General features: G+C 56.0%; 2 protein-coding genes across 4 annotated transcripts in view; one reads left to right on the forward strand and one right to left on the reverse strand.

Moving 5' to 3' along the window:
• Nucleotides 1-24,024, reverse strand: part of CDH23 (cadherin related 23) — a 419,032-nt gene that overhangs the window by 88,839 nt on the left and 306,169 nt on the right. Inside the window, exons 24-30 of the mRNA XM_063709996.1 lie at nt 23,603-23,748; nt 21,166-21,385; nt 19,247-19,399; nt 17,084-17,197; nt 13,483-13,631; nt 2,212-2,272; nt 817-965 (exon numbers count right to left, since the gene is read on the reverse strand). Coding sequence (XP_063566066.1) covers nt 817-965; nt 2,212-2,272; nt 13,483-13,631; nt 17,084-17,197; nt 19,247-19,399; nt 21,166-21,385; nt 23,603-23,748 — 992 coding nt within the window. The remainder of the gene's footprint in view (nt 1-816; nt 966-2,211; nt 2,273-13,482; nt 13,632-17,083; nt 17,198-19,246; nt 19,400-21,165; nt 21,386-23,602; nt 23,749-24,024) is intronic.
• On the forward strand, nt 6,376-13,487 carry C8H10orf105 (chromosome 8 C10orf105 homolog). 3 transcript variants are annotated; one of them, XM_004049559.5, is made up of 2 exons: nt 6,376-6,682; nt 9,954-13,487. In XM_004049559.5, exon 2 carries the CDS (start codon nt 9,959-9,961, stop codon nt 10,358-10,360), a length of 402 nt encoding a protein of 133 aa, XP_004049607.5. In that variant the 5' UTR covers nt 6,376-6,682; nt 9,954-9,958; the 3' UTR covers nt 10,361-13,487. The 3 variants fall into 3 exon arrangements, with proteins under 3 accessions (XP_004049607.5, XP_055209501.2, XP_030871598.3); XM_055353526.2 differs by lacking the exon at nt 6,376-6,682 and adding an exon at nt 7,947-8,013; XM_031015738.3 differs by lacking the exon at nt 6,376-6,682 and adding an exon at nt 9,735-9,879.

The raw sequence follows: 24,024 nt of genomic DNA on the forward strand, positions 1-24,024 counted from the left end.
AGAGGAGCCGGGTGCTCAGTTCTGGGTGAAAGTCCCTGCTTGCTCTGCCTGACTCTTCCCATCTCCCTCCTACTCCTGATGTCTGAGGTCTGACTCACTGGTTTAGGGGAAGGGGCTGGGGGCTGCTGAGTGTGTAGGGGTGGGGGTGAAGCGGCCTTGAGAGGTCATCTCATTCATCTCAGTCATCCCCCTGCTGGCGGTAGTACACATAACACAACCAGTGGGAACATCTGTGTGTAGGTTTTCAGCCATTCGGGAGGACTAAGGCTGATTTGATTTTGGCTGCACAGATAAGGCTGGGCAGGAAAGAATACATTTGATGAGGCAGCTGGGAGAGGTGACTGGAATATGTTAGGGTCACTTTCATTGGAAAGGGCACTGAACTTGGATTCAGAAGATGGGGGCTCCAGTCCTGATTCTATCACTAGCAACTTCTCTGTGCCTCAGTTTTCTCATCTGTAAAATGAGGTTAGCCTCTGTACCTCCAAGATCACCCAAGTGAGATTTCCTTGACTTACCCTAGAGAGCTCTGTGGATACAGGGGTTAGTACAGTAAGGACACCTCTTTCATCCCTTAGGACAGACATCAGTATCACTGACTCCTTTCCACAGCTGGAGGAACAAACTCAGAGCAAAATGACAAGTCCAAGTCCCAGGCTGGGCACCTGTCACCGAACCCTTAGCCCCAGATGTCATTCAGCACCTAAATCAGTGGTGGCCCTGCCCACACCAGGCGCCAACTAATGGCCTTCTCTGTTCTAGCTGTGGGCTTGGCCCCATCCTGAGGTCAGCACCCCAGCCCGCCCCTAGCCTCACCCTGACGGAGCTCCGCATGGGGCCCAGGTCGTGGTTGTAGGCCTCCACTATCAGCACGTGGGATGAGTTCCGCTCCCGGTCCAGGGGCCGGGGCCCTCGCATCAGGAGCCCATTGCTGACATGGATCCGGAAGTTGTTGCCATGGTTACCTGTGTGGAGGGACAGACCCCCTGGAACACCGGCCCTGCCCAGAAGTCTCCTGCTGTGCTGGCCTGCCATGGTTGGGGGCAGAAGTTCACCAGTCCCCTCCTTGTGAGGAGGCTGCGGGTCTTCTGGGACACGGAAGTCACAGTGGAGAGGAAGCTGGAGGACTCTGTGAGGTGGGGCAAGGCAGACAGGCCATCCCCAGTGCGGTTCACCTACTCCAGGAAGGCCTGCAGCTCTTTCCTGAAAGCCTTCATCTTGGCGTTGATGGTCCCCAGCAGGTGGGGCTCCTGCTGGTCCCCCTCGCCCTGCTCCTACACCCACAGATGTGGGTAGTGTGAGGCCTTTTTAATATTTCAGAAGAACCTGGGGCACTCCAAAAAGAGGGACTGAAACCAAATTCTCCATGGGTGGTTGAATCCAGGATTTAGTGGACATCTCAGGGCTGGTCCAGCACTCATTCCCCCATCTTTTGGGCACAGCACCCTGATTTTTCTTTGGGGATCTACTCTCCTCTACTGTCCGTCCATAACATTTGTGGGCAGTGACTTTACCCCTGATTCGAGAAGTGGGAGGATCAGCACATTTTATTCTCTGGCCGTAGTGATTGGTTCAGGGATGGGCACTGGATTCTGGTTGGACCAATGAGACCCAGTCCCTGGGGAGCGTGCTGCTGGGGGCTGCCCTGGGCTCTGGGCCCTCTCTGTCAGGGCCATGGCTTTGGGAAGCTCTGCAGGACACCAGGACTTCAGGAACACGGCAATCAAAAGCCAACCCAGGGGCACGGTGGCTCACGCCTGTAATCCTAGCACTTTGGAAGGCTGAGATGGGTGGATCACGAGGTCAGGAGATCAAGGCCATCCTGGCTAACACGGTGAAACCCTGTCTCTACTAAAAGCACAAAAAATTACAGGCACGCGCCTGTAGTCCCAGCTACTCGGGAGGCTGAGGCAGGAGAATCGCTTGAACCCAGGAGGCAGAGGTTGCAGTAGGCTGAGATCACGCCACTGCACTCCAGCCTGGGCGACAGAGGGAGACTCCGTCTCAAAAACAAATAATCAAAAAAGCTGCCCCCTCACCCACCTGGTGTGAATAAGGAGAATGTCCCTGTTTCCTCCCTCTGGCCTCACCCCATGTGTATGGCCCTGGGGGTTCTCTTGGCCTCATCTCCCAGACCTTCGGCAGCCTAGAGAAGCTCTGCCCTCCCCCGGGCAGGAGGGCCGCCCCCCATCCTAGGGCCGCCCCACTTACCACGGAGGATGCGGTACCACACACGCCCAAACTCGCCCTCATCTGCGTCCGTGGCTTTCAGCTGAAGAAGAATGAGACACGAGTTACTTCTTGAATGCCACCCAGCAGGGAGAGAAGAGGTTTTTAGAGTTCCTTTCCTTCCCTTCACGCATCCTACCCCAACCTGCCAAAACCTGTGGTCTCCCTCAGAGGCTGGGGGTGTGGGAGACAAGGGGACGTGTATGTCTTTCTAATCCCCAAGAGGATGTCCGACCGCTGATGGCCCCTGCAGCCCTGTCCAGGACCAGCTCTGCCTCGATCCTGCTCCAGGTTCGCAGGGAGGCTGGGGTAGAAGGTGAAAGATGGCACTGCAGCTCGCTGGGTCCAGGCTTTCTCAGGCTGTTCCATCCCTCCACATTCCCTACCCGGCAGCCTTTCAGAGCCCAGGAGCCTCTCCCAGGGTGGCTGGACTGCATGGCTACTTCTTGCCTGCATTTCCTTGGCCTGAAGTTATTCTGGCCACACTGGGTCCCAGCCGGCACTGTACACTGTAACGGTCACTTCGTGGAAGCCCAGGAGCCCTCCTCCCACTCGATGGCTCCATGCTCATTCACATGCACCATCACCCCAGTCTAGCTTCAGATCGGCCTGGCTGGCGTGGCTGCGACTCAGGCTTACGTGTTTATGTGTTGCCTCTGGTGGGCTTGTGTGTGGGGGGGGACGTTGTTGTCACTCTGAGACACTGCCTAGTGCTCAGCCCTTTTTACAAGGAGTCCAGCCTTGAGGCTACTGGCAGAACCATAGCTGACCCCAACATGAGTCCTGTCAAGCCAATAACTGAATACCTACTTTACCCACTGCCCACCCAAAACAAGTGGAGAACAAACACCCCCCAGGGCAGTGCAGGAAGAGGCTGGACCCTCCTATGACATGTTGTCCTGTTGGATCTGTGGTGAATTGCTTTGTAAGGCTCTGGGCTCTCCCACTTCTGGGTCTGCCCTTTCTTGTCTCACCACCTCTCACTTCAGCCCTGTGGTGTGCATGGGAGCTGCCATTTTCTTCCTGACCCTGCCAAGATGGTCAGAGGGGATTGGTCCAGGACTGGGTGCCTGATCAAAGCTGAGCCAATCACATTCTTGTCTGGGATTGTTGACCTTGGGCCCAGAGAGATTGAGTCAGTCTTTCTAGCAGTAAAATGTGGGAATATCAACAGCCCCTCTCTTGCACATCCCTGGGCCCCACCTCCCACCACTCTCTCCTCTTAACTGCCCTGGCACACTGGTCTCCTGGCTGTTTCTTGAACACCAAGTGTGTGCTGGCCTCATGGCTTCTGCCCTGGCTGTTTCCTGGCAAGCTCTCCCTCCAGATATTTGCATGTTCATGCACTCATCTCCTTCAGGTCTTTGTTCAAATATCTTCTCCTAAGACCCTCCCTGAGCACTGCATATGAAATTATAGCCCCCACTCCAATGTCCTGGCCTTCCCTACCCCTGGTCACCCTCTGATACATGCTATCTTTGCTTATTGCCTATATCCCCACATGAAGAAAGGGCTTTGTGCACTGTGATATCCCTGGTCTCTGGAACAACAATCCTGGCACACAGTAGGGTCAAATATGTGAACGACTTAGGAGTAGAGCTCCAGGGAGAGGAACTAGGCTGACACTCAGTAAGCACGAATGCAGGACACATACAACATTCAGCCCTGGTTTGCATCCCTGGGCCCCGTTATTCCAGGAGCCCATCTGTGCCTCGCTCCCTGTTTGATTTTTCCTTTGATCCTGTAGGGTATCCCAGTATTGCTACAGTACACTTCTCCTTCTGCCTAGATTATTATTATTTTTTTTTGTAGAGACAGGGTCTTGCTATATTGCCCAGGCTGGTCTCGAACTCCTGAGCTCAAGCAATCCTCCCGCCTTGGCTTCCCAAAGTGGTGGGATTACAGGCATGAGCCACCATGTCTGGCCCTGCCTAAGATAATATAGAATGGATTTTCTTTCTTGCCACCCGAAGCCCTAATGTAGGCTTTCCTATCGTTGCTCACTGGACAAACCTGCAGAGAAGATGGGGATGGGTTCCTGCTAGCAAAGATCAAGAAAGCAGTGAGGGTGGGATTGGCTGAAGGTTTCCAAAGGAGGGAGCTGGGTTTGGAAGGATGGAGGAAACCTGGCTTAGCAGAGAAGGTTGGGAAGAACATTTGTGCTGGGAAATGGTGTTAGCCGAAGTAGAGGCAGCTGGGGAGGCTAAGGAAGGAACTAGGACCCCAGTCTGGAGTGAAGGGCTCATGCAGGGACAGCAGAGGGCTGTGGTTGGAAGAGTGGAATGACAGCCTCAATCAGCAGCACTGATGCCCTGGAACCTCCACAGGCAGGGAGTATAGACATGGTGGTATGAAGGGAGAGCGAGGAGCCTGTAGCAGGCGCTGGCCTCGATGCACATCTGGGCACTGCGGTGTGTCTAAGGATTCTGATCAGCATGTTGATGGTGGGGAGGAGGAGGAGTACACTGGAGCAAAAAGAACAAGGGCTCTGGGTCAGGCACACCCAAGCATGAATTTAGGCTTTGTCACTTACTCTCTATGGCACTATGGATAAGTACTTTAGCCCCCTTGAGCCTCAGTTTCCTCATCTCTAGACTGGGCACAATGATGACCAGCCTTGCAGGGTTGAGGGGAAGATCAGAAGTCATCCTGCAAAGCATCTTGGCTGGTGCCTAGCATGGGGATGTGTGGTGAAGGTCAGCATGAGTGATGCCACCTTCTCCAGAGAGCCCTCTTGATTTATGCCAGAGCTGGGGATGGCTGGATTGCCCCTTGCCGTGCAGTTCTTTCTCTCTCCATTCCCTGAGAAACCTTAGGAGCTGGCAGGTGGCGGGATGTAACAGGGTGCTTCAGTTGTCCAGATCTGGAAGGGCTCAGGATGGGGAAGAGAGCCACGTTGCCCAGAGCATGCCCTTGCATGCCTATCCATGGTGAGATTTCCTTGATGCCTCCCTGCTCCAGCAGCCTGCACCACCCTGGAAGCTTTGTCTTCTGCCATCTCAGGAGGAATGGGGGCCACAGATGAAGTGTTCAGTTTCAGAAGAGGAAGTTAAGGAAAATGAAGGCAGTGAATGCTGTGATGGAAGGTGCAGGAATCCCAGTGGGGACTCTGGGCATTGAAAACACCTTTGGGCCGGATGCTTTGCCTACCCTGGATGCCTACTGCCTGCCCCTGCCCACCCAGCACAGGGGAAACACCAAGTCCCCCACCACTCACTTGCTGGGTGCCCCTGGGCAGGTCACACCTCTCTGGGCCTCAGTTTGGTCATCTGAGAGAAGACGGGGGCGCTTTTCTCTCGGAAGAGGAGTTAGATGACCCCTGAGGACCTCTCCAGCTTTAACAGTCCATAGGAAATCTCTTGTCCATCTTGGGGTTGGCAGACAGTGCCTCTTTTTGTGGGCAAGGGCAGGAGGGAAGAGCTAAAAACCAGAAACTGGGGCTCCAAAAAAGGGAATGGGTCTGAGGCTCAGGTCTTGGACAGGGCCATGACTCCTGTCTTGAGTTGCATTTCTAGGAGCTTGGAGGTCCCTGGTGGGGAAGCTGCCAAAGACTTGGGCTCCTAAGCAGGCGGCTGGTTGCCAGGGAAGCTCTGGCTTCTGGGGAGAAAGAAGGCTGGGGGAGGGAAGTGTGTGTGTGTGTGTGTGTGTGTGTGTGTGGTTTGGAAAGAGCCTCCAGTGGAGGTCTCCCGTGGCCCACCCGCACTGTGGGGAGCATGGCCTTGGAGGTCCGTCAGTCCTGTGCTTTCTGCCCTGGGATCCCCCTGACCTTTGAAGATGCCCCTCACCCCTCGCTTCTGTAGCCAGACACCTTCAAAGGGAAGGTGCTTTTCTAGAAGCTCAGGGAAAAGCCTGGAAGGAGTGGGGCCCAGGGATGCTGCAGGAGGGGCCTCAGGGGCTGCCAGGGACCAGCACTCTGCCTGCTCCCCTCCTGCCATGGCTTGTAGCCCCTCTCCAGGGTAACCTGGTGGCTGGCAGGCACTGAATAGCGACCCGCTGGCTGCCGCCGACCATACCATTCAAAACTTCCAACAGGGGAAGGTGAGCGCCATGGGGCCGCAGAGGCAGTAAAACCCTCCCCCTGCGTCTCCCCAGAGTCTTCCACCCCTGAGAGGGCTCCAAGGAGACAGGCTGGAGCGAGGCGGTGGGAAGGCCGGGTGGCATCCCAGAGTCTCTGGACAGCTCCCCTCTCCCTCTTCCCAACCCAGTTGCCATCCCTACTCCCTTAGCTATCCCCTCCCCCAAGGCAGGGCCCGAACTCTTCTAGACAAAGCCAGGTCCAGCTGGGGAGTGACGGGGAGGCTACTCTGCTGGCCAGGCTGACCGAAGGCTGCAGGGCACAGCAGAGCCTGGCAGGGCTGGGATCACAGGCACTGCCCAGGGCTCCTTGGGCCTCCCTTCCACAGCTGAGAAGACCTCTCCAAGGAGCTCGGGACGGCTGGGGTCTGGCTCTGAGGTCAGTGCTTGGGGGACTGCAGGAGAAGGCTTGGAGAGGGAAGCGTGGTGGAGACCCTTGCTGGGGACTCCTGGGAGAATGTGAGGGTGTGCTCAGACCTAGGCAGTCCTCTGGTTCTGTAGAGAGGGGAAACAAGGCCCAGTAAGGGGTAGAGACTAGCCCGAGGCCACACAGCAGTCTTCTCTGCCCACAGCAGGTCCTGCTCTGTGGAACTCCAAGGGAAGAGGAGGGTCCTAGACTGAGCTTGCAGAGATATGTCCAGAGCAGGGCCCGCTGGTGCACCCTGGCCCCAGTGGGAAGGGAGTGGCTTCAACTGCCCTCCAGATGATTCCTGGCCTTGGTCCGGGCAAGGCATCCTCTCCCAGTACTAGCTGGCCTTTGCTGGTTGGTCAGTAGCGGGTGTCAAGGGGCCTGGCAGCTGGACTTGCCTCGTGCTCCAGGAAGGGTGTCGTGTTGTTTTCAAGCACTTAGGAATCTCTCGTTGCCACAGGAACTACTCAGATGCTAATTACAACTCCACTTATTTATTTTTTATTTTTTGAGACAGAGTTGCTCTGTCACTCAGGCTGTAGCGCAGTGGCATGATTCTAGCTCGCTGTAGCCTCAAACTTTTGGGCTCAAATGATCCTTCTGCCTCAGCCTCCTGAGTAGCTGGGGCCACAGGCACATACTACAACACCTGGCTAATTAAAAAAACTTTTTTTTTTTTCTTTCAGAAATGAAGTCTCACTATGTTGCCCAGGCTGTTCTCAAACTCCTGGGCTCAAGTGATCCTCCTGCCTTGGCCTCCCAAAGTGCTGGGATTACAGGTGAGAGCCAACACGCCCGGCCTCACTTATTTTTTTAATTAAAGCAGGTCCCAAGGCCTGAAGCCTGGATCCTATTTGCTAGCCCAATAGGGTCTCCAGATTCCTTTGAAGGCCTTGAAATAACATTAGAACTAGTAGGATTGAGGCATCTCCCATTTCAGACTGCCCTTTTCTTACTCCTGGCCAAGCATCGTCCAGGGTAGGAGAGAGGGATGGCTGATTTTCTCCCCACGGGAATGAGCGGTGAGCACACCCCATCCCTCCTCCCTGCTCAGACTCAAGGAAAGGCCAACCCATGCACAGCTGCCCAGCCAGAGTGCTCTCTAGGCCTGATGCCGCAAAGGCGGAGGCCCTGGGCAGCTAGACGGGCATCACACTTTCCAGCCAGGCGCTGGGAGGGGTCGTTTTCTGCCTGGAAGTGGTGGGAGGGGTGGTGGTGGGGAGTGGGTGGGAGGTGGGGTGCTCTGCATGCCCTCAGTTGGCTGGGCGCGGGGAGCCAGGAGTGAGGTCCTGCGGCTGCTGGTGAGTGCCTGGGGTAGGGACAGGAGTCCCTCGGGTGGGGAACTAGGTGGCCCACTCCCCTCCCCATTACCTGTGGCAGGGTTTCTCTGAGCGTGACCTGACGTCTTTCCTCCTCCTGAGCTTCCGTGCTAGAAACTCAACTGTTATCTAAGCTGCAAGCTGGGAAGGAGGAAAATCTGCTATCCCCCACCCTCATGAAAATGAAAGACCCCAAGGTTAAAGGGAAATCATGACTTTTTATCAGCCCCCCTGGGATTGCTTGTCCAAGTCAGTAGAATTTAAATATCACACATGCTGACCTGCAAGCTGGACGTCCTCTGCTTATGTGTTTGGTTTGGCCTGTGTAGTGTTTCAAATATTTGAAAATTCATTTCACATTATTTTGAAATCAAGTTTATTTGGCTTTTGCTGTGTTCTCCCCCACCCCACCTCTCTTCTTTCTTGCCTTCAACAAATTTGAATTAGCTGCCAACATTTAAACGTCTAGAATATTTGCCTTTAAAAAAATCCAGATTTCTGGCTTCTCTTGGGAAATTGACAGAGCTGACCACACTGAGCCTGCACTCCGGCACTGACACCATCATTCTGGGCTGAGGCCCCTCCACTTCCTTGAGAGGGCCCAGCCAGTGCTCTCCAGGTGGCCCTGCTCATCTGTACCCTCTGGTCATGTGTTATCTGCTGGCCAGGATCTGTGAGCATTTTTATTACAACCCCAGACATATTGAGCCAAAAGCTCAGCCTGGTTTTCCATCGACAAGGACCGTCTGCTGCACTGCGTCTAATGGGATGATCTTCAGTGGGAAAGGAAATGCCCTGTCAGGTGTATGATGTCCCTGGGGGGTTTCCAGCCCCCTTGTCAACTCCTTGTGGGTTTATTTCCCACCTGTTCCCAGAGCAGCTCACTGAGCTCAGAAAGGGCTGGGGGCCAGAGGGGTGGCAAGGCCATGGGGCCAAGAGTCAGGATACCTGCTTCTGACCTTTACTTGGCCATTGGCTCACAATGTGGCCTTGGCCTTCCCACCACCAAGCTGCCCCACCCCACCCTGCTGTGACCCACAATGCAGCCAGCCAAGCCTTCCAAGGAGTGAGCTCTGGCTTGTCACTCCCCACCTCTAAAACCTTCACTGGCTCCCTAATGCCAAATCCCCTCTTCGGACCTCAGTTTCCCACCTGTCGTGGGAGCAAGTTGGACTGCATGGGGAAGCAGCCACAGGAATCCCCACGGGGCCAGGCGGGTGAAATAAGGTGTGTGGTGGGCCTGTGGGGGAGGGTGGGGAGCTGGAGGTCAGTGCCCTGTCTACAGGGGGCAGCGGCTGCTCAGCCCCAGACACAAGGATGAGGCAGGAACATGGGCCAATGCCAGTGGTGAAATTCTGACATTTCAAGAGAATTCAGGCACCCATATATTTTTGTGAAATCTGTTATTATTTTGAAAATATTCACAATTATATTGATAAAAACATGGCAAGGACCCAACTAAACACACCCGTGGGCCCCCAGTTTGCAGCTTTGGTATTAGATAACTGCTAGGGACCCTGGCAGCTGCAGCCTCTTACCATCCATAACTCGCTCCTGGCCACAGAGCAAGTTATTGACAGAGTTGGTCTTAAGTTTCCAGGCCTAAGACCCTGTGATGATTCATGAGGATTGATTTGAAAATGCGGACAGGCACCGCCCTCTTGTCTGCATGGCAGATGGGCACAGGGTGGAACAGGAAGAGGGCCTGAGCTTGGGCCCAGCTCCGTCACTGCTCAGCTGTGTGTACACTTAGACTTGTCATGTCTCTGGACCTTGCTGTCTCAACCTGTGATGTGGCCATGATGCTGTCCAGTTGAACAGTGCCTTGCCCCCATCCACGTTCCCTAGGTAAGTCTTCCCTATACCCGCTGCCCTGGGTCCAGCTGATCTGCCTTTGAGCTTCTGTTTTGTTGCTGTTGCAGGAGCCATGAGCACAGAGGGCCCCAGCCTCGCCAGCTCCCCAGCCATCAGCCCCCTCGCCTTTCTCTCAGCTCCCGTCACTCCCGGGACCCTTGCAGAGGCAACTGACCCCCTCCCCATGCTCATCGCCCTGGCCTGCATCTTCCTCCTGCTGGCCACCTGTCTGCTGTTCATGACGCTCTGCAAGCCGGCCGCGCTGGACCCGAGCCGCCGCAGGGCTCACGAGTGCATGCCCCACCACCCTGGGAGTCCCAGTGAGCCCCAGCTCCGGCTCTGGAAGCGCCTGGGCTCCCTGCGCCTCTCCCTGCACAGCTTCCGCCATGGCCGGCCCACCGTCCCTCGACAGCCCCTGCCGGGCCCCGAGGACAACCGCGGCCACTGTGACTACATGGAATCTACCAAGATGTAATGGGGTGTCCACAAACATGCCCCCACATCCCCCTAGGTCTACCTGTAGATCCTCCTGCTTCAGAGACCGGTGCTGCAGGCTGCAGGAAGACAGTGGTCCAAGCAGTCTGGGACACACACTCACCCCCCGAAGCTCCTTGCATGCCCAGGCCGGCGCCCTTTCCCAAAGATGATCCTCAGAAGAGCACCTTCCTCTCTGCAGACCCCCTAGCTGCTGCTTGATGAAAGACTTCTGGTCAAGAGATGTGCACTCGTGGTCATCTGGGCCTTTGGCCTGAGGCTCCACAGGGTACAACCTGGGACTCGTAACCACCTCCTAGAAGCAGCACCCTTGCTTGCCACAGAAGCCTTGCCCTCCAGGTGCAAAAGCCCAGCATGGAGAAGTTGCCAAATGGCAAAGGTTCCCTTTAGCCAAGTGAAATGCTCAGCCTACACCGGGGCCAAGACACTGTCCTGTCATCTGTGCTGGCCCAGTGCTGGGGCAAAACCTCGGGTCTCCCTTCCTTGGGTTTCCTGGGTGCTGCCAGCATCTGCCTGGTGCCCTGTGGGAGCAGCTGCCTCCCTCCTGGTGGAACAGATGCCTGGGTGCCGGCTGGGAGGAGGAGCAAGCAGGGCTCTCCAAGCATGGTCTTGACAGCCGTCTTGGTGGCCCCTCTTCAGGGCACCCACATTGGGATCAATCAGGAAGGGATTGAGGATGATTGAGGAGGCTCCCTTCAGAGGCCAGGGCGGGTGCTGTGACAGAGTGGCAAGAGGCAGGGCATTTCCAGCAGCTGGAGGTGATGCCACCTGGACTCGGAGGAGGACAGCTCACAGCAGCTCCACACCTTACCCTGGGAAAGCGGCAGCCTCCCCGAGGGTGGGATGGTCTGGACCTCTCCAGGACAGCTGTGGGGTCCCAAGTCCGGCCCACACTAGGGATGCTATCTGTGGTTTTGGTGAGTGCTTTGCTGATGACCTGTCAAAGCAGTCCCACCCCAGGATGGGCTTCTCAGAATCCCAAACCCTTGACCTCTCCTCACAACGCGAGGGTTAAACACTTTGGTCAGGTCCCAAATTTGAAGGGTGGGCAGAGGGAGGACCTGGGCTGCCCAGCTCCTGTCCCAGTCAGCTGGCCAGGATCCCACCACAAAGCTGCCCCACCCCCATCCTGCTGTGACCCACAGTGCAGCGAGCCACGTCTCCCCAAGGAGTGAGCTCTGGCTTGCCACTCCCCAGCTCCAAAACCTTCACTGGCTCCCTAATGCCAAATGGATATAGCCAAAGCTCCTCAGCGCAGTGTGCAGTGCCCTCTGGGAGCTGGCTCCAATTAATCTTTCTAGCCTCATCTTGATCCAAAACTCCAGGAAAACGGAAAGATCTGTCACCCACTAACTGTGGCTTATGCTTCACATACACCCACTCTGTGAAGCCCTCCTGCCTGGAGCCGCCCCTACTGTCTCCTACCTCTCTTGGGGAGGACAAGGAACATTCTCTTGGCAGCATGGGTCCTTTTTGTCTATGTCTTCTCTTTCCTACCAGCTTGGGAGCTTGCAGAGAGCCAGACCTTGTCCAGCCCCTCACTTTGACTCCCCAGTTCTGTGCACAGAAGTATGAGGCTTCTGTGTACAGAGTGAAGAGTGGCCCAGCCTGGGGGTGTCCCCACCCTCTGAGGCAAGAGTCCTGGTGGAAGCTGGCAAAACACAGAGCCTCATCTTCCCTCAGATGACTCTAGAAAGATTTCTCTCCAAGCAGGCTCTATTGGAGAAGCCCACTGTCCCTTCCTTCCAAGTCAATCTGATCTCAAAAAGTGAGTCCGGCTTCACAAGAAACTTACCAAGAGGACCTTGGAGAAGTCATCCTGAGACGCTGCATTTCTCCCTGAGAAATGGGAGAACTCAGGGCTGCCCTATATTAACTCGCTGGCTCTAGGATTTCAGTAAGAGTAGTATTGTGTAAATAGAAACCAAGTCTTTGGGTTTAGAAAGTGGGGCAGGCCTCCTCCCTAAGGGTTTTGTTCCTTCCTCCCTTCCTGCTCAGTAACCTCTTCCTGGTTTGCTTCCCCTGGGGCCTCCCTGCAAATCCTAGGCTAGATTCAGCCTGTAGCCATCCACCTCACCAGCAGGCCCTGCTGGCCACTAGGCACTGTCTTCCCGGAGGTTGGGGTGGGGGGTGAGGCTGCCCTGAGGCCTGAAGAAGGAAAAGTCCAGGAGTGGGAGGGCTCTCAATTGGGTTTCAGGCACCAGGCCAGGGGGGTATGCTCCAAGTCCTCACAAGCTGAGGCCCTGATCGAGAGAACCCTCTTCTTCCTCCTTCTGGAGCTAGCCACCACACTCTCGCAAATCCCCAGGGCTTTCTGGGCTCTCTGTGTTTCTGGGAGTCAGCTCCCTGCTTCCCAGCCCTTTCCTGCCCGCCTCCTGGTCCCGATGCAGGGAGGGGAGCATTGCCAGCCTCCCACGCTTCTGTCCCTCCCAAGCCTGGGAGCCTGCCCCAGTGGGCAGGCCCAGATTCGCTGTTTGGCTCAGCCTCCGAGTCGGAAACCCCATAGTTGGTAAAAAGACTCATTCATTCCGGGCCTCCCTCCCCACCCAGCAACTGAGGCCTCTGGGCAGAGGTGGGGGTGCACACCCAGATCATTTTCAGGGTCCTCCCCTCTCTCCCTCTGAGCCTTGGAGCTGTTGCGCCTGCTCCCTGGGCAAAGGAGCCCTTTCTTCTTGTGCCTGTTTACTTCCCAAGAGGGGAGCCTCGGCCAAGGGCTCTGTGAAAGCAGCTCTGTTCTGGGCCTTGCTGGGTCCTGGCTCTCTTCTCAACTCCTTTCCGGGAAATTGTGACATCTCCTTCTCCCCCCTATTCTGAAAGGCCCTTCTGGGTGGGGCGGGAGATATGCAGGGGGAGGCCAAGTCTTCCTCCTGTTTGTGGGGAGCCAGAGCCCTATCCTCAGCTCTGCAACCTGGGGGCCCACACTCCCTGGGATGGGAGAGGGCCTGGATTCCCCTTTCCGCACAGCACCTTCCAGAGCAGCAGACCCACCCTGGGCCCCCACCTGCTTCTGCCTCTGGTGCCACTGAGCATGTGCCCTCAGGGCCGTGTGTGGCCCCGCCTCCCCCAGCCCACCACCTGCCCCAGAGGCCACCGGCCACCTGCCTGCACGATGCTGTGGCCTTCAGGGATGTCCTCGGGGACGCTGGCCTCATAGCTGCTCTGCAGAAAGATGGGCCGGTTGTCATTCACATCCAGGACAGTGACGAACACGGTGGCTGTGCCCGTGTGCCGCTTCCCTACAGGGCCATTGTCTGTGGGAGTTGAAGGAAGACAGGTGTTAGCAGCTGCCTGAGAGAGGGGCACACTTCCTGTGACTTTGCACACTCCCGGGCACCAGCCAGAGAGGTGCCCTGTTCTGCCCCATCTGCCCTAGCCTTTGCAAGGGGTGACTTCCTTTTTAGCTTAGGAATAACACTAACAGTATCAAATACTTAGATAACACCATGTGCCAGCCATTCTTCTAACCCATTCAGTCCTCACAGCAACCCCATGAAGCAGACACTTTACTGTCATCCCCATTTTACAGAGGAGGTAACTGAGGCACTCAAGTGGATTGAATGATGGCTCCCAAAAAAACAGACCCATGTTAAACCCCTGGGAACCTGTGAAGGTTAATTTATTTGGGAAAAGGGCCTTTGAAAATGTAATTACGTTAAGGATCTTGAGAAGTGATCATCCTGGGTGAGCTGGGTGGCCCATAAACCCAATGGCAAGTGTCCTTACAAGAGAAAGGCAGAGGGACATTTGAGACAGAGAGGAGGAGGCCACATGCAGATGGAGGCAGAGGCTGGAGTTATGCTGCCACAAGCCACCGAATGCCTAGCGACTCCAAAAAGTGGGACAGTCAAGGACTGATTCTCTCTAGAGCCTTTGGAGGAAGCGTGACCCTGCCGACACCTTAATTTCTAACTTCTGGCCTTGAGAACCAGGAGAGAATACACTTCTGCTGTTTTAAGTTTGTGGTAGTTTGTCGTGGCAAATTTAGGATGCAGATACAGGTACTAAGAGCAAGAAGCCACCTGCTGTCAGGGACTGGCGGGTATAGCGCCTGGGTCAAACACCTGGAAGGGCCCCACTTGAGGGGCAGCTGTCCTCCACTCCAGTCCACAGCGGACAGGCAGAATGTGGGCCCAGAGACACCAGACCTTCTGATTTCTCACGAGAAATTGAACATCTGAGCTTTTAAATAAAATCTCCTGATCTTTAAACGTTCACAACTAATGGTCATTCTTTATAAAATATTGGATAGGTCAAACAAATGTCCCCTCTGCATTCAGGACCTCAGGCTTTGCTTGGGATCTAAGCCTGAGGTCCCTGGAGACTCTGTCCCTCCAGTTCCCACAGGACCCTCCCAGGGCTGGGAGGTGGTGAGGATGGGGCACTGACTCAGCCCCAGGGCAGCTCTTGGGTTGTCCTCCCTGGAGGAAGGAGCTTGTAACCAGCGCTGCATGTCCAGGCAAGAGTGGTCACCCCAGGGGGTGGTGCAGGCAGCTGGAGTAGCCTGGAGACCTAGGGTGACTCCATCCTTCTTCCCCAGACCAGCTGACCATACGTGGCAGTGCTGTCGCTCACTGGAGGTAGGTCTTCTCACCCTCCAAAGCTCCTCTCCAGACCAGCCTCCCACCACCCTTGGGAGTTGGCTTATTGCTCTGGCTGGGATTGGTGTGTGTGTGGGAGGCTCCCTAGAAGGCTGGCAGAAGCCCTCTCCTCCTGACAGCCAATGCCCAAAGTGAGGGCTGGACTCAGGGGTGATAACAAGTCTCCAGAGGGTGGGCAGCCATTCCAGGAGGGGAGGAGAGCAGGGCAGAGGGCAGAGGCATCTGGGCATGGGCAGGCTGGGAAGGGACTGATGGTTGGAAAGAGTGAGGCCCAGAGAATTCATACCCTTCTTACTCAGCTCACTGCAAACTTCCTGGGAGGACCAGGGGCACCCGGCGGCACAGGTCTCATCATACCACTCTTCCCCTCTGGGGCCCTCAAGGGCTCCCTGCTGCCCAGAGACCAAAGACCAAACTTCTTGGCCAATGTTTAGGGCTCCACACATGGCCCTACCTGATCACAGCCTCCCCTTCCCCAGTGTGGGCCACTCCATGGGCCAGCTGCGGCGCATGCACGTGTGCTTGTGCACAGAGGGCGCTTTCCCACTTCCAGGCCCTTGCATGGGCTGGTGCCTCTGCCTGAAATGCCCTCCCTACTTCTTCATGTACTGAAACCTTATGTGGCCTCCAAGGCTGCAGTGGGCAACCCTTGTTTCTGTCCATCAGCACTGTCCTGTGCTCCCCTGGGAAGGCCATGTCCTGAATGTCCCCCTGTGGACCCTCCCTTCCAGGTTCTGAGGCCTGGGATGCTGGGTAGGTGGGACTGCCTCCAGCTCCCTGCACATCCTAGGCTGGATTCAGCCTGTAGCCATCCACCTCACCAGCAGGCCCTGCTGGCCACTAGGCACTGTCTTCCTGGAGGTTGGGGTGGGGGGTGAGGCTGCCCTGAGGCCTGAAGAAGGAAAAGCCCAGGAGGGGGAGGGCCCAGGATGGGCATGTGACTTAGGCCTAAGTAACCAGCACATCTCACTTCCGTGGCTACAGTGAGGGGCTCAGGAATGGGCACTGGGGCAGAATGGATCTATCTAGAGCTGATCTGAGGGCTTCTGCCAGGGAGGGGAAAGAGACAAGTGCTGTCTTCCGTGCTGCTGCACTTGAACCTGAGAATGTGTACAGGTGAGGCTGGGCCAATGACCTGCCACCATGTGAGTTGAAGAATAAAGCCAACTGATATGGTTTGGCTTTGCGTCCCCACCCAGATCTCATCTTGAATTGTATTCCCATAATTTCCACATGTTGTGGGAGGGAACCAGCGGGAGATCATTGAATCATGGGGGCATTCTCTCCTACACTGTTCTCGTGGTAGTAAATAAGTCTCATGAGATCTGATGGTTTTGTCAGGGGTTTCTACTTTTGGGTCTTCCTCATTCTCTCTTTGCGTGCTACCATCCATGTAAGAAGGGACTTGCTCCTCCTTGCCTTCTGCCATGATTGTGAGTTCCACGTGGCCTCCCCAGCCACGTGGAACTGTAAGTCCCATTAAACCTTTTTTCCTGTATAAATTACCCAGTCTCGGGTATGTCTTTATCAGCAGCGTGAAAACAGACTAATACATCAACACACAGGAGGCAGTGCTAGCCAGTGCAGAGACTGAAGCCTGAGGTGTCACCTGAGCCCTGAATCCAGTCATACCGGGAGTTACATCTCCCAGTGGACTGGTTTTGTGAGCCCATATTGCTGAAGTCAGTTTATTTTATTTTAAAATTTTCAACTGAGAGGGTCCTAACTCACTCAAAGGCACTCCCAGATGCCGATTCGTGAAGGAAGCCTCCCGTGACCTCTCCCCCTCCGTATTTGCACCACTGCCCAATACTCTTATGTCATCCTTTTCCCTTCCTGCTGGCTTGCCTGGATTTGCAGTAATTTGTCTACATGTGGGTCTCCCATGTAGCTCCCACCTTACCATCCTAGTGTCTTGCATGTGGCACCACGCAGTGAGCCTCATGCCCGGCAAGTGCTGAGTATGTTTGGTGAGTGCCTGGTGGCCCTTTCTCCACTGGCATCTGGGCAGAGTTCAGCCTTTAGCAAAAGGCCGGCTCCTGGGAGGCACCCTGTGTGAACTCTGCCCAGATCACTGTGTTGGTGGGTGCGGGACTGGTGCATACCGATGGCCTCCAGGATGAGCATGTAGGCGGCTGTGGTCTCCCGGTCCAGGCCCACCACGGTTCTCACAACAGCATCGCGGTAACCCACGCTGAACTTCCCATCCACGTTGCCACCTGTGGGTGAAGGAGAGGAAGCTTCCGGCTGGGAAACAGAGCTCCCGGCCAGGGGAAGCGGGGACTCTGCTCCTGATCTGGGACCCGCGATGGTGAGTCCAGGAGTGGGAGGCTGTGCTGCTGATTCGGCCCTGCCTGAGGTGCTCTGATGCGGGTGCAGCTTGGGTGGGCTCAGTGGGGGTGCCAGATGCCTGGAATCAGTTCCTAACCTTCACGAAGCACCTCCTGTTTACAGGTACTTCATGCAGACCATTTCATTTAGCCTCCACCTCACAGAGGAGAACCCCTCACTCAGTGATGTGCCTGTGCCACTCTGGGTTTCTCCATGCGTGGGTCCCTGGGCTTATCCTTCACCCCTCCGCTCCCTGCCCGTCCTGCAGAAGCGTCTGAGCAGCTAACCTGCATAGGGGCTTGTATATGTTGCTGAGAACTCTGGGGTTGGCTGAGCATCCCCCAGGCCCCTCATCTCGGAGGTGAGATGGACTGAGGAGCAAAGCTTCCTGAGTGGTCCGACATGGAGGCTCCACAGAGGGAGGAGTCAAGGCAGGTGTACAGGAGACAGGGATTACTGAGTCTCCTTGAGTTCTGGGACAGGTGGGAAGTGTGAGGGTCTCCTCTCGCGGTGGACGGGAGTCAGGAAGGAACTCCCAGAACAGCGTGGAGACCCCTCCCCTGCCAGCTGGCGAGCAGTGTGGTGTTCTGGGCAGCAGAGGGCACCACGGCACCAGCTTTGTGGTGAGCTCGGGCAGGACTGGGCTCAGCTCCTTGCAGAATGTGCACTGAAAATCCGGGAGGGCTCTGGGCAGGTCAGCGGGAGCCCACCACTCTGGGGTGCTGAAGAGTCATCCTGCAGGCTGCCAGGTGCTCCCCTGTTCTTGCTGGTTTGCCCCTAGGGAAAGCCTCCTGACCCCCAAACCTCCAGTGCTCCCCAGTGTCTGAAGTACCATCTGCAAGGGACACACTCTGACTCCCGGAGAGCCCAGGGCAGAACTAGGATGTAAATAGTGTGGGCAGTGGAGCCATGGAGCTGGTGCCATGTGAGGGGTCTTAGTAACTAAGCCCTCCCTAGGGCCGACTTGAGGGCCAGACTGTAAGGAGTGGGCCTGAGGGTGCTGGGCCCCTTCAGGGAGGTGAGGGAAGAAAGGGAAGGCTGAGGGCTGGGAGGTCACGTTGGCCGCAGCAAAGCCACAGATGGGCTGTGAGCTGGGCTTCCTTGCTTCATGGGGAGGCATTGGGAAGGCTGGTGTGTGCCCTGCTCGTGTGTACAGGCACACATATGCAGAGGCAACATGTGCATTGGTAGGCAGGTCATGGACAGAGAGAAGACTGAGCCAGTAAAAGGGCCAAAGAGGGTTGAGGAATGGGGAAGACTGCACCCCCATGTGTCCCAGCATCTCTCGTGTGTCGGGGAGGCTAAGAAGCTGTGTTCTCATCCAGGAATGGCAAATCCATGGCATGTGCACCACCACCTACCAATCCTACCACTGTGGCAGACATCACTAATCCATTGCAGCTCACTTTCCCCTGTGAGCCAGGACATGGCCTCATCATCTGTGGCCACAGCTCTGCAGACAACAGCCAGGCAACATTTTTGAGCTAAAACCATTTCATTTAGGGAGATCAAAACAATCTGCCTCTAAACAGATGGGAATTCTCAACAGGTCCCCAAGGAAGGATGAGGCCACATTCCTCCAAGTCACTGCTCTGTCACCCAGACTTGGGGTGGGGAGTGGGGCTCAGGGCTCCTCCCTAGGAATCATGGGGCCTTACCTCCCTCTAGAATGAACCTTGGTAGATGCTCCCTGTCCCTGCAACCAACAGGTTCAGGAGGTCCCCAGGGAGCCAGTCCAGAGTGATCCAGCTGCAAAGCCCTTGGGAAGAGCCAGGAGCAAATCCTCGGGAGGCACCACCAGAGGCTAAAGCCCAACGGTAGAGCCCTGGCCTCTTTTCCACCCTCACCTGCCCCCACCTAGTCTGGCTGTCTATCTGGGAGGGGTGGGGGCAGGGCCCCAGGAGGCCTGCACAGGTGGGCAGAGGCGGGGGCAGCACCTGTGATGAAGTAGCTGAGCTCTGCATTGAGGCCCACGTCGTTGTCCGTGCAGTTCAGCCAGACCACCCGGAACTCGCGTGGCACATCCTCGGACACGGACACATTGTACACGGCCGGGAAGAAGGTGGGCGTCTCGTCGTTCACATCCAGCACTGCGGGGCAGAATGGGCGCCGGGGCTAGGCCTGGCTTCAGCCGCAGAAGACCCAGCTCCAGAGCGGCGTCTCCGGCACCAGACCAAGTAGGGAATGAATTCCCAAGGGAGTCACGGGCTCCAAGTGGCATCTGTGTCAACACCTCCTGGCCATAAGCCCAGGGCCCCCCATGCCCACCGGGGCCAGGACCAGGCCCACCAGTGCTCCAGACCCTCCCGCTGTCCCTGTGCCCTGGGGGCTTATTGCTGCTCAGCTGTCAAAGGGAGGAGAGAAAACCTTAGAACCTCTCTCCAGTACGTGCCTAACAACGACCATGGCAACACGGACAATCATGACAACGATGATGACAGTGACCATTTACGAGCTTGTCCAGCGTGCCAAGCCCATGCTGAGTGCTTCCCATACAGGACCACATGCAGCCCTCTGAGCACCCTAGGAGGTGGGCATTATCAGACACACTGTGGAGCTGAGGAAGCGGGAGCTCAAAGCAGCTGAGTGACTTGTCCAAAGTCACACAGTGGCACAGTGGAGGGCTGGAGCCTCAAGGTCTACCCTCAGTATGCAACGGAGTTTCAGCAAAGGGAGCTCACTTTGAAAATCCCACCCCCCGAAATAAGGTTTAATTTCCCTTACAGATGTGTTTATTCTGCTCTGCATGCTAGGCCCCTATTCCTCAGGCAGATGGGGCTTGGACAACCTTCATAGCGAAGTGATCCCCACCCCACTTGGGTTCCTCTGAATGGTATCACCAGGAGAGATCCTGGGCCCATTTGATGTTATTGCTTCTGCTGAGTCTTGGAGAAAGGCCCTCCAGGGGTCCTCTCTTAAAGCTGGGACATATTCCCTGTCCATCATCGGCCAATAAGGGGGTCCTGAAACTGGCAACAGAAACCCACAGGCAAGCTTCGGACCAATGGGAGAGAGAATGTTGTGCTCTCCGAAATCCTCATCATCTTAGGTCTCAACTGAAGAGGGTCAGTGTCTGAGCCTGTGCTGAGCTAACTACACCCTCCCCCGCCCCCTACCATCCCATGGAGGCCGGCAGAGCTAGGATGGGATTGAACAGGCTCAGGGAACAGGCCATGTCTTGCCTGCTAAACTCTGCCCTTATTTCCCTGGGGTTATTCCTGGCCCCTTGGCAACAGCTCATGTCTGCATCCTGTCCTGAAAATTAAAGACTCATCCGGAGTGGAAACAGTACCCTGTCCCTTCACCAATAGAGGGCAGAGACACTGGGAATGAGCATGAGAGTCCCAGGGGGATGAGGATCTTAGGGAGTCTGGGAGTCCCAGCTGCTCTCTTCCCAGGGTGATGCCCTGCTACTGCCAGCCCAGGGGTTCCACACCCATGGGAGGGGGAGGTCTCCTTTATGTCTCCCAAACAAAAACTCTGGCCTTCCAAAGAAGACAAAGGGCTCTGCACCCTCCCTGCCTGTTCATGACCCTGAGGGTCCCGGGCCCTGCTCAAGCCCTCTCTGCTGTTGCCACGATCAGAGGCTAGGAGGGGTGGGGATGATGGGGCCTTGGCAGCAGGTCCAGGCCACTGCCCCTGAGCTCTGGGGCACTGAAGGCAGCGGTCAGGTGTGGAGAAGGCTCTGCTGTGTTGAATGGCTCCAGCTGAGGAGGGCACCTCATTAACAAGGGAGCCTGTGCCTACAAGTCCAATAGACAGCAGTGGGGGACATGGGCTCCCCTCTCTCCCTGCCCCTGACCCAGGCCTGTGCCCACACACTGAGCACACAGCAGAAGCCCCTGCGCCCCCTCACCATGGATGGTGAGCGTGCTGGTGGAGCTCTTGGTGGGCGTGCCTGCATCACTGGCCACCACCCGCAGCTGGTACTCGGCGATGCGCTCGCGGTCCAGCTCGGTGGTGGTGACCACCACGCCGCTGCTGCTGTTGATGAGGAAGTCCATGCGGGGCATGCCCACCGGCATGCGGTAGGACACCAGGCCATTCAGGCCCTCATCGAGGTCGATGGCCACCACCTGAGGGCAAGGAGGGGCAGCATGAGGGCGGGGAGGGGACACTGGGATGGATGCTTCTCCCCGAAGAAGTGCTCCTCCTCCCTGCCAAGCCACACTTGGCTGCAGCTAGACACATCTGCTCCCCTCCAAGCCTTAGGCCAGGCCACTGTCCCCAGGGCACCCTCCCAGGCACTCTCTAAGGGGGTCGCATGTCAGCTGAAAGGCGTCCAGATGCACCAAGTGAGGCCGGTGATGGGGTGGCAGAGGGACTTTTTAAATAAGAGCTCAGGTCTCTACAGCGCTTTCTCCCCTTCATCTCCTGCTCTCCCCATTAGGAAGCCCTCCCAGATTTGGAGCAGCTGTTCCAGCTTAAGGACCCCCCCACCATTATCTGGAGTTCAACCACGTAGAAGGCTGGATTCACAGACTTCCCCTCCCCTGCTTTGCTTTGATTTGTGAGATAGTAACAACAAAAATAAAATTACATCAAGGGTTCTTTTTTAAAAGTCACTTGAGGATTTCATTATTATTATTTTTTTAAAAAACTGTTTGTGGCCATGCACAGGCAAGCCTCCTCCCAAATTCCTACACTGTTCTCATTTGCACCTCCAGTCCTGATCAGATTGCCCGACTCAAGACCCTGGTACCCTGAATGTTTTACTGGAGTGGATTCAAGGCATTTGGGGAAATGTGTAATAATAAATAAAATAAGAGTTTTGGATTAAGCCAAGACTCTCAGGATTGGAAGACAATATCAAGGTCGTCTGATCTATTTCACATCCAACAAACTGGACGAGAGGTGTCTGGACTCAGCTTGAATGCTTTCCAGGACGGGGGGCTCAGTACTTTTACTTTACTTGTGCACAGCTCTACCCCCTGGAGAACGCTCTTCTGCACAACCAGCAGAAATCTGTATCTCCTGAGGTCCTAGGTGGGACCAGGGAGCCACAGTCAAGGGAGGGCCCTCATCCTGTATGTGAGGACAGTTTCCAAGTTAAACGCTTCCCGCTCCTTCCTCTATGAACTCAGAAGTTGCATTGGTGGGCATCTTTCTTCGCCGGTTGTGAGCCCCCAGAGAACAGAGTTTGGGGGTTGACTCGCTCTCACCCCGCCTCCCCTCCGGTCTGGGGGCTTCCTCGGGGACCGACTGCTGTTCCCTGGATTGAGGCGCCCCCTGCTGGGAGTTTGGGGACCTGCCAAAGAACACCATTCACCTCCTCCTGCAGATGAAGAAACTGAGGCACAGCGGGCCTGTGGGGCACCACCAAGCTCACCCCCTCTGGCATCCTGACAAACAACCCCATCTTCTTCTAATGAGAACAGGCTAACCTGATACAGCCATTGTGTCTCAGGTGTAAGCCCTCGTGACAGACACACAGTGATCACCACAGCTACCGTGTTTCCTGTGTCCAAGTTCCAGGGTGCTTCATACGTGTGTCTGATTGAGTCCCCACAGCACAGCCAGGCAGGTACTATTATTATCTCCATTTCACAGATGAGAAGCTGAGACTCAGAGAGGTTAAGCAGTTTGCTCCAAGTACACAGCACCCTGGTGCTGGAGATGGGATTCACATCCCCGTTGGTTGGACTCCACGGCCCATGCTCTTAACCAGGAGGGTCTCCAGTGTTTCTGAATGGCCCCTGGAGGGCTGAGGTGTTGAAAGGACTTGAAACCCTGGATGTCATCTCCCCTAAACCAGCACCTTCAGGATCCCTCTAATCAGAGGATGATGGAACAGGTGGCAAAGAAGCCAGGCCCAAGATCAGACCATGTGCTTGGCCAAGGGGTCTTGGGCAAGTCTCTTTAGAGCCCTGCAAAGTAGACAGAGGCCCCTCTACTGTAGTAGAGGGAGCTGATCCGGGGCTTATGGGAAGGCATGGGAGAGGCAGATGCCCAGGGCTACACTCATCTGGCCTTCTTTGTATTCTAGAACCATCTGCAGGCTTAGGGAATGGAAGGTCCAAGGTCCTGGGCCAGACCTCCATAATCAGGCCCTGAGAAACTTGGACATGACTTCCAGAATTCCATCTTTGCCTCTCTCCCTCTCTCTCCCTCTGCCTTTGCCCATCTCCCTATCCTTTTCCTGCCACACTTCCCTCCACGTCTCCAGAGCCTCTGTCCTTCAAGACCCAGCTCCTCCCCTGCCCCAGCCCTGCAAAGTATTCAGCCTGGGCTAGGCTCCTCAGGCACCCACTGCCCACTTCTGGGTTGGTAGGAATGAGATGATAGAGACTCACTTGGTAGATGGAGACCCCCGCCGGGGTGCCTTCAAGCACCTCGGCCACAAAAGGCAGGTTCTGAAAGGTGGGGTCATTGTCATTGAGATCCAAGAGGTTCACAAACACTGTAGCACTGCTGGTGGCTCTCAGAGGGGGCCTGCCACCTGGGAAGACCAGGGCGAGAAGGGGCCAAGGACAGGGTAAGATGGGTGCAAGAGAAAACGGACAGGAAGAAGGCAAGTGGTGAGAGGGTGGCAGATTCAGAGCCCTCCATCCCAAAGTCCCCTCCAGGAAGCAGCCTGGGCCTCACAGCTCCCCTCCCCAGCTCCCTCCGTTCCCTCAGGGTGCTCTAGGAGTCACAACTGGGGCGTGGGTATTACTCTACTCTTGGTGATCAGACGTAGACCTCCTGGGTGGGCCCCAGGTACCCCAGAGGCCCA

Source organism: Gorilla gorilla, chromosome 8 (assembly GCF_029281585.2).
Source record: "Gorilla gorilla gorilla isolate KB3781 chromosome 8, NHGRI_mGorGor1-v2.1_pri, whole genome shotgun sequence".
Classification (NCBI taxonomy): Eukaryota; Metazoa; Chordata; class Mammalia; order Primates; family Hominidae; genus Gorilla; species Gorilla gorilla.